At 45.9% G+C, this 12,870-nt stretch overlaps 1 protein-coding gene across 10 annotated transcripts in view; it reads left to right on the forward strand.

Annotated features, from left to right (window-relative positions):
- Positions 1-12,870, forward strand: part of robo2 (roundabout, axon guidance receptor, homolog 2 (Drosophila)) — a 298,134-nt gene that overhangs the window by 101,676 nt on the left and 183,588 nt on the right. The window contains exon 1 of one of the 10 annotated variants that reach the window (XM_061781157.1): positions 2,006-3,010. The exons of 8 other annotated variants lie outside the window; for them this stretch is intronic. In XM_061781157.1, the coding sequence (XP_061637141.1) occupies positions 2,938-3,010 (73 nt within the window). In that variant the 5' untranslated portion in view covers positions 2,006-2,937. Of the gene's footprint in view, positions 1-2,005; positions 3,011-5,914; positions 6,225-12,870 lie in introns of those variants that run through there. One more of the 10 variants, XM_061781158.1, reaches the window with a different exon arrangement.

The raw sequence follows: 12,870 nt of genomic DNA on the forward strand, positions 1-12,870 counted from the left end.
TCAGCTATAATCCATTGATTTTAAAGGAGTTTGAGACGATATTAAAACCCGTTTTGGAATCGTGGTTTGTTGCCTAGTTAAGCTTTAAACGATGAACATTGGCACTTATAAAAATGTCATGACATCAACTCGGGAGTCAATCGTGAACCGACGCAGGAAAAGCAAAAACTCCGTGACCAGTGATTCTCAAAGTGTGGCACGTGGGCTCCCTCCAGCGGCATGCCAACAATCACTCAAAGAAATGTACAAACTGTTCTTCAGAACGTGACAGTGGCTTAAACCTATTTTGAGTTAAGTACATTTCAGTTGTATTTAACTTGTTAATGCAATGCATTTGCAAGTCATCTTTCCAAACACTTTCAAACATTTATTTAGTTACAATTTTTTATTTGACGAATGTGAAATACATGTTCAAGTAATTGAATGACTATTGAATTGAATGTTTTTTGTTTTAAATGTTCCGATATCGAGGCATTAGGTTTTCATCTTATTTAACGGCTTCAACTTCCTGTGCGGCTCATCTTTGTTCAGAAGAAACTCGCTTGCCGGCGGGCGGGCGGTGTACATGAAAATGATGTGATGTCATACGATATTAGCATGAACACGAGCAACGGCGCATTAAAAACTCTTGACAATATCCATAATTGATGCTTGTGTATCGACATCGTATCTGACATGCCATTACCCGTTCGGTTTGGTTTTCTTTGCCTTTCTACACAACGCCACAATGGATTTGATGTGTACAATGAACAGAAGTGATTGAAGAGCTTTCATGAACACTTGAACTCATGCTCGGCCAATCAGGAAAGCACTTTAAGAAAGACAATGATTGGCTTGAATGATCATAATGTCGTTGCCATGCACGTCAGCTCAACAGTTTGGACTGACCGCGTATTTTAAGACATTCTTGTACAACTCAAATGCTGAGATGAAGAAAGAGTAGAAATCGTCACTCTGGTAATATTGAATAGTTTTTGCAGTGTTGACTGTACATGCATAGGTTCAAAAGTATTATTATACTCATTGATCCAAAAAATACAGCAATTTGTACTTGTGTCCCCAAACCTTTGAGCTGTGTATTTCTTTAAAAAAAGAAAAGTAACCTTTCTTACTGTTGTTTCCATGATTATGCTTAATTTTTTTTTTTTTGGGGGGGGTTTAACTGCCCTGAGGAAATAAAATGTCCACATTTCTGTTGTGGTTGTTAAAGGGCTGAAAAGGTTTCCAAACAAACCGGGCATGTACTCATCTCTTAGGTCAAAGGTGAACATCCACACTTCAATCGCTTTTGTTGTTGTTGTTTCCAAATTGATCGTGGTACTGTTTTAAGGCAAAAAAAATCCATTATGCAGATCAACGAGGTCACCCCAAGATTGGAAAGCGCATCTCAGTTTGATGCAGTGCGGTTCCGCAATATTAAGCCTGTTGCCAACGTCAAATTGAGCAACATTTGAATACATTGAATTCTTTCTTTCTTTTTCTCAAGAGATTTTTCGACAGAGCTCTCTGCATTGTTATGCGTTGTTGGTAGTATCACCAGTAGGGGGAGCTCACAGTTCAGTATCATGGGAAGGAGGTTGCTGGGCAGACCACATGCACCGCAGCCATCACCACCCCCCCTCCATACACCCCCCCCCCCCCCCCCCCCCCTCTCTGTGAACCTCAACAGCTTGTGTCACAACTGCTGCCTCGATGTGTCTGCCAGCCAAAAATAATCATGATAATAACGCCGACGCTTCTGATTGGAGGCTTAATGCAATCTTTTGGCGCGCGTTTGGGATGACACCTGGTCAATCAAGTCGGTGATCATTAATATCTCAACATTCGCACGTCACCTGCAATGCAGTTTCTTGACAAAGCGATTCACTTGAAGCGGCTAAAAATCAGCAAGCACTCCACATGATGACTTTATGCTAACGAATCTTCGTTAAAGATGCAAAAAAACAAAAAAACAAAAAAAAGTCAAGTGTCTTTTTCTGGAAACGTCGGATGTTGACACAAGCACAGGAAAAAAGCGGTCTCCAAGTATCTATAGGTGCGGCCAGTACATGTTTGAGTTGGGTTTTTTTATTCTATGGATTACTGAAAACCCAAAATGTTGTCATTTATTTGCATAAAATGACAAATGGTCCCCAAAAGAGGTCCAATGTCTCGTTGTTGCTTTGTTTGCCCAGATGTGACCTGGATTCCTTGAGTAGAGATGCGAGCAGTTGCCAGCCTGCCTCCTTTCACCTTTTTTCCGCGTTGCCGGTCCTCAGGCCTGTCACCGCATCCCTCCTCTCCGCTTCCGCTGCGTGCGTCCGAGGAGGAAGAGGAGGAGGAGGAGGAGGAGGACGAGGACGAGGACGAGGAGGCGGCACACCGGCAGGAGGATCTTCTTCTTCTTCTCCTTCTTCTTCTTCTTCTTCTTCTTCTGATAAGACTCCCTACCACTTAACAGCCCTCCCCAACACTCCTCCCCCCCCCCCCCTCAGGGAGGGTGCGTTTTCGTGTTTTAAAAAAAAAAACCCCAACAACCAAAACTTGTTTGCTTTTGTTTGGGGAATGTTGCGGTTGATGCGCGCGCCGTGCGTCGCCGCCGCCGACGATCGCCGCGTGTGACGGGAGGAGGAGAAGCGCGCACGGGAGCCTCGCGCGGACTTTTTTCTTTTTGTTTTTTTTGGGGTGCTCCGCGGGGCTTGCGGGCTTGAGCGGGGGTCGCCCCCGCGACGACCGGCGAGTGGGATATCATCGTCATCGCCGCCACAAGCCGAGAAGTCCGAGTAGCCGAGTGACCTACTTTTTTGTTTGTTAGCGTTGTTGTCATTTTTGTAAATGGATCCTCTCATTTGTGCGGACACAAACGGTCATTTTGTCAGTTTTTCGGCGGAATAAATCAGCCTTTTTTTTTGCCCTGCCCCATTGCGCTGAATTGGAGGATTTGCGCGCCACTCGTGGATGTTCGAATATGCTAGAATGAGTCCACTCGCGTTCATCCTGGTGGCTGGATTATTGCGCGTCCAAGTTGATGGTAAGAAGACCTTTTTTGAATGTTTCTTGTGCTGACTAAAAGCCAACTCTTGGTTTTTGTCCCGTTCTGCCCCAAAACTTGACAGTTCTCCCTTTTATAAAACGACTCCAATTATGGTGATTATTACTATTTTCTTTTACACTTAACTTTTTACAGAAGTCAAATGGCAACAGGAGACTTTGCGAGCAGTTTGTCTTTTTTTTCTTAAATGATAGTTGCCGTGTGGAATAAAGCCTTGCAGCGCTCCGGTCGTTGTACTCGTGCGACTGAACGGATCCTTGGAAATAATCCGGTTTCAAAGCAAAACACGATCGAAGTCAATCAAAAACAAAGCTTGCTTGTCTTTCTTGGTTGGGGTGTTGTCTGAATATTAAATTTTAGGATGATGTTGATGATGATGATGGCGGTGGTGAAATGCAACAGAAGGATGTTGGAACCTGTTGTGGATGTCTGGCTTCAACGGATTTGATGATGATTTAATATTGCTTTTAATAATGGCGTATGAACTGAATTTGTCCTTTCTTTAATTGCAAATATCTTTGCCCAGTTGCCCCCCTGATGCAATCTATCTGTGCGCACGCTGTGATGTTGGAGCGAAGGCGATCAGTGATGATATGTCGACGACTTCTTTTGTGATCCGAGGGGAAAGAAACAAACCGCAGCGAGCCTTGATTTTCTCCACTTTGGCCTCAACTTGGGTTTGTTTCCCCAAATTCAAAAGGCAAAGTCACTTTAGTTTTGTTTGCTTTACTCGGTTTGTTCCCCCCCCCCCAAAAATCACATGTTATCTTCCTCAGTGCCATCAAATCGTCTTTGTACTAACATGACTGAATGGACCTCGGAAGTACAGCCAACCCCCGCTATATCGCGGTTCACATTTTTTTGGTCATATTTATAAAGCTATTTCTTTATCGCAGATTTTGACTTATGTCTGGAACATAAGCCCCCGCGATGGAGGGGGCTTTACTGTAATCCATTTTAGAATGTGAGTCAAGGAAATAAATGTCTGCGCCGACAAAGGTGGTCTTTGAATGCTGAGCCCAAATCGTATTCACGTGCGAATAGAAACAACCATGGAAATGCTGAGACGTTCAATGGCAACAGACGAATGCTCAAACGTGGCCGGATGGCTCATTTGCCTTCAACTCTTCCAGTACATTCTAATGATCTCTCTTTTAACGCTGTACTGATCCTTTTGCAATCGTCCCTTGATCAAAAGTGTCTGCGCGGTCCAATGGTGGAGGCGGCGTCAATAGGTCGCTGTGCATTTGTTGACTTGAATATGATTCATGTATTATCAAGGCAGGTTTCAGGGAAAGAGACTGTGACTCACGCAGGTCATCGAAATGACGGTGACGGCGGGTGAGTTTTTTTTTTTTCCTTGCTTTTCAAACACTTCGGAGTCCCATTGAGTCAACTTTGTCATCGGCAACACCTTGTTGCACAAACGCCCGCGTGCGAAGGAAGGGAGTCCAACGGCGGAATGAGGAAACGAGTGCTTTTGTTCGCACAGAGCTTTTTGTTGTGTGTTGAATGCAAAATACCGCCTGTATTTTTTTTTTGCTTCTGCTTTTGTTCCTCACAGCTGCTTCTCCACTCATGTTTGTTCTGATGAAGGCGGATTAAGGAAAGTTTCTGTGCGGTGTCTACGGAGGAACGAGAAGCTCTCGATGGAAAATCCTCGTGCATGAAGCTGTATTTCGGTCAGCCCTGACCAAAATCAAAAGGAGAAGTGGGCCTCAGAAAGACATGAGCCCGACCCCTTTCTTGCACCTTTTCTTGGGGTTCTTGTTGCTCGGTTGCTAAGCAGTGGCCCCATGGCATTGCTCGTGGCAGCGGATCTTCCTAATCATCTGCGTCCCCCCCCTTCCATTCCTTTTTCAGAGGTAATCTGAGGGGTCCTTGGGAGAAGAGGGGAGGGGCTTTCCCCTCTAAGAGTCCACTTAGGCAGACAAAACAAGAGTCTGGAGTTGTATTCTCCAGCAACAAAGCCAAGGCTTGTGAATGGCGTCAGGCGCTGCGATTAACACACGAGGCGAGAAGAGGTGAGCGCGAGGTGTTGCCCGGACTCAAGCAGTGGGGGGCGTAGATCTGAAATTAGCAGGGCTGTCAGATTACAGGGGTACAGTAGAAGTCCCGTTGTCCCTTCGCGGAAACCTTTTTGCACCCTTTCCACAGCCAAACGTGTTTAAGGGGAGTTTGGAGTGTTAAAACCGCGAGCAAAAGTAACTATTTTGTATGAACTAAATTGCTGACCTTTCCAGTCCCAAATCGTTGCCCAAGTACACCAAACGGCTCGCCTTAACCCTCCTATGACTTTTTTTCTTCAGGAATAGCGTTGATTTTCCTGGCTCAATTTGAACCAGGGTGTATTTAATTCAAAAGTGTATAAAACGGATAAAATACCTGTATATTGGTATTGTTGTTGTTGTTATCATTATCAACGCCATTACTCACCATGTAATTCTAAAATAGTTGTGAACGTACTGGTGTGTTTTTTTTTGGGGGGGGGGGGGGGGGGACGTTACTGTTCCTCACAACCAATTGACGCCCACACAAGAAGGTTTGTCATTGCCCATAGATGCCACAAGGTGGCGTCAAATCTCTTTTTTTCTCTTAGACAAGGTCATGACCTGACGAAATGAAGCTCTGCCAACCAGTTCAGCATAGGTGCTCGGCAACATTTTGATGTGAGACATGACCTCAGACATGACAACATCTCCCAAAAAGACGACATTATTTGTATCGAAGTATTAACTCCAATTAGAACCAGTTACTGAAGACAAATGACTTTTTAATTCTTTTGAAATGGGTCAATTTGAGCCGCAACATAGCAAGCGGTTTAAACGACACCGGGAAAAAATGGCCAGGAAGCCAACAGCTCTGTCGATTGTTGTGCCGCCTCGATAAAACAAGTCAAAGTGAGGGCCGAGGCACGGCGTCTCGCCGCGCCGCAAATGTGATCGTTCTGCATCGGCGGGCAACGTTTAGCACGCGTTATCATAATGGCGGCTCATTTGCCCGAACGGGGACGGCGCATAATGAGGAAACTTCATCCCGAGAACCACCGGAAAACGCTGCGCTGTCGGTCGCGCTCCCGTCAAGACCCTCGGTGTTTATCCTCTGATTAGCGTCAAAAAAATGAGCGCCGATCAAGACCAAAGACCGGGCGGAGAGGCCATCGGAGGGAAGCGCAACCAAGACGGCGGGAAAGGTGAGCGACTGGAGCGTGTGAATCAGCCGTTCCTCGGGTGGGATCGACATGAGTGGCGACACGGGCGCCTGACAGCTCCTATGATCTGCTAATAGGCGCGTCTGGCAACAGGGAGGCTCGGGTTTCGCCAGCCAACGCTGGGCCTTGTTCCCGCCGTAATGACTTTACCTTTTCACTCAAGCGGAAGCAAGGAGAAAATGTCAGGGGCTGATTTTTATTTTCTTTTTTTCCTTTGCCAGAAGACCTGCAAATAATGCAAGGACGGGAACTTGTTTTCCCGCGCTTTACCTTTGCTTTACTAAGCATCAGTGAAGCAGAGCCCTGACATTTGCAGAGCAGCGGAGAAAAGACACAAAGGACCGAATGCCTTGGCACAATTTCATTTTTATTTGAACATGAAAACAATAAAGGAATCAAAAGGAGATTCATTAAATCCCTCCCCTTCACGGTATTCTGCTTCTATGACACTACCTCTACCAACAACAACGTCATAAATAATAGACGAGACCAACGTCGTTATTTTGCAGCAAGATGGGAAGTTTTATAGCGTGTTGAGGCTTACCTTGATTGACAGCTGGCAGGTTGTTGCTGCGCTGCCCGAAAGGGAGACAAAGTCAATAAACTTTAGCAGACAGCGAGTGTCGCCTGGAGGTATTAAGACGATGCGAGGCGATGACCAAATTGGCGTCTCACGGGATAAAGTTACATGCGGGGTTATAATAATATAATCATGGCATCAGAATAAGGCGAAGATTTTGACATTAGACAAGCCACAGTACGCCAAAAAGCAGGATTTGGTCCATAATAACTCGGTGTTAAAGGTCACGCTTTGGCTCGCGTTGGATACAGGAAAGGAACAAAATGCGACAGAAAAAACGACTTGTTTTCAGGAACATTTTCATGTTTTAGTGCAACAAAGCTCGTCTTCGTTTCAAGAAATGAACTGACGCTTCATTCAGTAGAGGATACATCAGCTTCAATGTTTTCCTTTTCCAAAAGTGCAATACCGATCATTTGTCTTCGAAACTGTGGTAACGTAACAATATCTGATCTAGTGTTATGGTTTTAACTACTCTTACATATTCTTGCCAGTGTACCATTTGTAACTGGTTACTACTACCTGTTAAAAAAAAGGTTTCTGGCCAGACTAAACAAACTCTTTTTCTTTGATATTGAAGTTAGCTTTAGCGGTTAGCATGGCTTCCCCGTCCTCTCGCACTCCACCTGGCTCGACGTGTTGCATGTACTCCTTCACCTCCTTTATAGATAATGATACTTACAGTCACAGCGCAAGGACTAGTAGCTCCAAAAAAAAGCAGCTCTTCGAGGTAGCTTAGCACTTAGCGTTGACTCAGCGGCCGCAGTGAGCTCGAGTGACTGTGGAGTTTGACGTCCTGTCAAAATCGCTAGCAATGATATCAGTTAGCCAGAGGCTAGGCTTTAGTGTGTTTGTATGCGCGCTAGGCGTGTGGTTCGAGGCACTTACCCTTCTTGTCCCTGACTGTCAACTTGTTTGTTTGTCGTACATGCTAACAATTGGTGGAGTGGAGGTTGTTCTGTAATATTGTCTTTGAATGTGATTGTTCAGCGTGTGTTTTTTCCTGACTCAGTGTGGCTTCTCTTCCCATAATAGAATGTTTGATTTTGCTCTATAGAGAAGCTAGGGAACCCCGCTACGACAGCACCGAGCGGAGCGGGGTTTCATCAAAGGGATGCTAATTCTGATGCTAATGTTAGGTGGAAGCCAGTGTGAAAGCAGTTCATTTAGACTCGCAATGTCTCAGATCTTTTCTGTTTCCCCCCTCAGAGGAGAACACTGAACTGCGTGCTCTGGTGGGAAAAGATAAGTCATTCACTTGAAGTCAGAGATGCTAAAACTTTACTGCGCTCACGCACACACTGATCGGATCTACTGTCTGTCATGAGGGAGGAATTCAAACATGGCCGTGCACCTGTGAAGGTAGAGGCCGCCATGGGGGAGGGCCGTCCCCTCACCTGTCTCACGCACCTGCACTAACACAATACACACCTGGGACACACACACGCACACATATTGTATACTGTATACATCAGCATTCCTCTCTTCTCTGGATGCTTCCATTATTGGCTGGACAATTTGCTTTGCATTCTTTATCGAAAACCACTGTGCTGTAAAAGTAAAATACAGTAAAAACTACTCACGCGATGGCGGTGTCAAGGAAGTAGCGAGAGAGGATCGCAAAAGGCAAGTCAATTTCTCATCTCTTAGTTTGGAAAAATTATTTCACCACTGTACATACAATAAAATACGACAGTATTTAAAACTACCCACCTTGTGATGACGGGTGCCGCAGGCGTAGTGATACCGTTGAGACGCTTCGTATAATTCAGAAACACGGTGCAACGCTTTTATTTGGAGTATGGTTTTGAATAATGTGCCATCGTTCTATCATCTGTGTCTCCCAGTTGCATTTATTAGTCCTCATTTGGCTTTCAGACGGCATGTTCCTTGGCACTGCCTTCTTGTGTAATCCATCCACATGCTAATATATGCCACGTTTCATCCAGCGGCATCGTTTAACACAGTAAGATGTTGTGAGCGAATAGTTGCAATGGAAGAAAGGTTCTAGTCAATTGTATTTTAGCCTGGATGTGTTTAGGGACATTGCTTTGTGCACTGGCGCGCAGTTAGAACAAAAACGTCCCTTGACGTCGAATGCGTGTAATAGTCCAAAATTGTCCATAATTAGGTTTCAAGTGAAACTATGAGTCTACTCCTATGCTTGATTAATGAATTAAGAGGTGTATAGCCTACGACGAGGCTTCAAGTGTCTGCTGCAAGAGCTGCTTCTTGAGTGGCATCTTGGTGAGGGACCAGTTGATTTAATGCATCTCCTGGCTCCCGGTCAGACTCTCAATTGGAATAAAGCCTTAATGGCGCCCTTGAACATTTGAACCGCCGAGTAGTTCCGCTGGAACGGCGTGATCCGCTAACACCCAGCCAGGTAGTGGCGTAATGAAATACATTTGCCGTTTGAAGATGCAATGGCCCGCTCACGAGGCCATCTGGGCTTTTACATGCTTTTACCTTACGTCGCAGTCCTGTCTGTATGATACCAGCGCGGGATGGAAGGGTTGAAGTCGATGCGTACGGTAGCCGGCAAAGTGTCAAGTTTAACACCCGACACTCGCTGACCAAGGCACTCTGTTAAACGTGTACCGTGCCACCTAAGCACTTATTCTGGTTTCTTGCTGCTTTACATTTCACGTTAGCTGAGCAGTTAGCATGGCTTCTGCATCGTCTCCTGTTGCCTTGCTCAATGTGTCACATGCAGCAACTCCTCATGTTTCTTTAATGGGAATTGCTAACATAGAGGGGAGAATTAGTGTCTTGGAGCTGATTAAATGATTTGTCGTCAAAGCCATTTTCACACTGAGGCAAATAGGATGATGTCATCAAGAAGCAATATCGCGATTGTTTGGTAGAGTCGAAAGCCAAATTTACAGTCTACCTCATATATCGCATATACTGCGCAACGGTTTCTGGGCAGACTAAACAAATGGTCAGCTGTCGTCAATAGCTAGCTCACAAGACTGCACCTTAAACAAATAGTGCATTACTTCCTGCTTGTGTCGAATGTTGGGTCGCTGTTGATTCCCTAAGGAGGGGTGCAAAGGGTGATGAGAAAGTTGGCAGGTGGTCTTCATTGACACGCATCGGTACAACGTCACACCGCGCCGCCGTATTACTCACTCGGCAACACTTGTCTCTGTCATTGAGGCGAACTTTATTTCTTAGTAATAAAGCACATACTTGTTTCCATTCTCCTCCATTCAGAGCGCTGGGCAATGCAGGTGAGGCGATTAGAATGCTTGAGGGAGAGGCGAGAATCAATTGATGCCATTCAGCTCCTCTCTCAGCGGGAACGCTTTCAAGTAGCCACACGCTCTAATGTGGGGAGTTTTTTGTGTTGTGTGAGTTCTCCAACGCAGCTGAGCTAGCATGCATAGTACAGGTACATGGGCACGGAAAGTAAACGCTCCCTTTTGTTTCACACCCTCCATCCATCCATCCATCCATCCATCCATCCATCCATCTTCTACCGCTTATCCGAGGTCGGGTCGCGGGGGCAGTAGCTTTAGTAGGGACGCCCAGACTTCCCTTTCCCCAGCCACTTCATCCATCTCTTCCGGGGGGATCCCGAGGCATTCCCGGACCAGCCGAAGGATGTAGTCTCTCCAGCGTGTCCTGGGTCGTCCCCGGGGTCTCCTCCCGGTGGGACGTGCCCGGAACACCTCACCAAATTCACACACTTGGGCCTGGCGTTAATACAGAGTAACGCGTTCATGTAAATAAAATGTCACTCGTCCAACAAGTTCCTCTTGGTCGAATGAGTCACTTACCAGTTTTATTGGCTTTGGCTCCATCTGAAGAGCCCCGAAGAGGCTGAACGTTTGCATGACGCCGTTTCAAAAGAGTCGAGTTTGACGTATTACCAAGAACGTATCGTGACGTCCACTGGCCAGAGGCTGAGCTGCACTGTGACTGTTTACGAACTCGACATATGTGGCGAGAGCGGGAGGTAGTTACACTTCCTACCCCTGACGGAAAATGTTCCATGTGGGAACTCGGTATGCCTCTGTACCATAACAAATATTTGAGTGAAGTAATGCTTTTTTTTCCCGGTTTTACATTGTTTTCCAAAAATCAGATGTCAACCTTGCAACTGAAAAACGAGGAGTGAGCGTAAAGTAACCAGGAGCCTGCTGCAATGCAAGAATCAGATCTTCTCTTTCACACACGTGTCTACACGAATAAATTCCAGACGTATCGGGGAAGAAGAGGGCAAACAAAACACGCCGCCAAGTCAATACGCCACGGCCAGAAATACACCGTCTGAGTGCAACTCTATCTGATGGTTGTTGGGAGGTGAGCAGGATGCGACGAGTGTAGCTTCTAGAATTACTCCTGTGTTTGCTTGCAGAGTACAGATCTTTAGAAGACAAGCTGGAGAGCGAAAGGGCGGGGCGCGGCGGACAGTATGCAGAGCAGTGACATGGAACAAATCCTGTCAAGACAGACTACAGCATAGGTGTGGGCAAAAGAATCATTCCTTTCTCCAGCTGAAAAAGGACCCAGGGGAAGGTCATTTCTAAGAGCAATATTGGAATATAGTCCAGTTCATACGCCGCTGACAAGCTCGGAAGATGAATCTCGGGTTAGCGGCCCGTCGCATTCAAGCGACACGGCAGAGCGCTGCCGAGTCACGCATGGTCAATAACGTCATTTCCTCACCGTCGCGGCTTCCTTCCGCAGCGACGTGACGGATATGAGTCTGGTGGAAGAGGGATGGGGGAAGAGTGTAGACGTCCATCCGTCATCCCTCTGACAATCTTTAAGGTATTCCTCAGATTGTTTGAGGGTGATGTTTTATATTCTTACCGGCTTTTTGCTCTGTGCTTTGCTTGCAATTTCAGCATCCACATAACTCTCAGAGTGGATTTAGCTTTTTTATGTCCGATTTTTGTTGACTAACTTTTTTAGGGATAGGGTGGTTACTATTGGTTACCTGTGATCACAGCGCATGTACGTAGGATCCCCGAAGTACGTCTTCGGGGATCCCTTCCTTCCTTTGATTGCCCTGTTGGAGAACAGCACCCGCCAATTGATTTTTTTTTTTTTTTTTTTTTTGGGTCGGTGGGCTCAAATTTCTCCTGGGAGATAATGAAAATAATTAGAAAAAGATCATCACAGGTTCCCCACCTTCTGTCACACACACGATGAATAAATATGTGACGGCAATAAGAGTAAAGATGTGTGTGGTCATTGGCACTGTTTTACTAGTTGTAGCCTTTGACGCGTGTTTTGTTATAGTTCTTGGGAAAATTACAGCAGATTCCAGTGAAGCTGACTGGAAGAAGTAATCTGGAAGAAGAAAAAGGCAGGATTCTGGTTCAGTAATCCCGCTCTGATTGCATTAGCTATCTGTGGCCTCCCACGAAACTGTTGCTAGCGTTATTGCAAACAGAGCCGTGGTTGTTTGGCGGTGGGTGGGGGAGATCTCGCGTTTTGATGACAGCCTGTGTGCCTTGAGACCCGGTGAAGTGCACTCGCCTCAAAATCAGAGAGCACTCGATTACGCATCAGCGATGATCGCATTAAAAGGAGCAACAGAAAGCATTTAGTGTAATGAGGGCGGGACATGGGAAGGCTAAAATCAACTAGGAAGGCTTTGTTTTTGACAACACATTTTGGGGTATTACCGTAATTTCTCATGCATAATGTGCATTCTTTTCCCCAAAAAATTGTCAAAAGTCAATAGTGTGCATTATACATAGGTATAGGGGGGAAATGAAAAAGCTTTCGCATTTTATAAATGTATGCCGCCATCTAGAGGTTATGAAAAAGCTGTACACTTTCATTACAATATGCCACCTAGAGGTCTAGGTGGATGTCACTGATGGTAGTGGTACACTCGCCTGACTTTGGTGCAGGCAGCGTGGGTTCAGTTCCCACTCAGTGACGGTGTGAATGTGAGTGCGAATGGTTGTCCGTGTCTATATGTGCCCTGCGACTGACTGGCGACCAGTTCAGGGTGTAGTCCGCCTTTCGCCCGAAGTCAGCTGGGATAGGCTCCAGCGTCCCGTGACCCTAACCAGGATAAGC

Source organism: Phyllopteryx taeniolatus, chromosome 8, assembly GCF_024500385.1.
Source record: "Phyllopteryx taeniolatus isolate TA_2022b chromosome 8, UOR_Ptae_1.2, whole genome shotgun sequence".
Taxonomy (NCBI): Eukaryota; Metazoa; Chordata; class Actinopteri; order Syngnathiformes; family Syngnathidae; genus Phyllopteryx; species Phyllopteryx taeniolatus.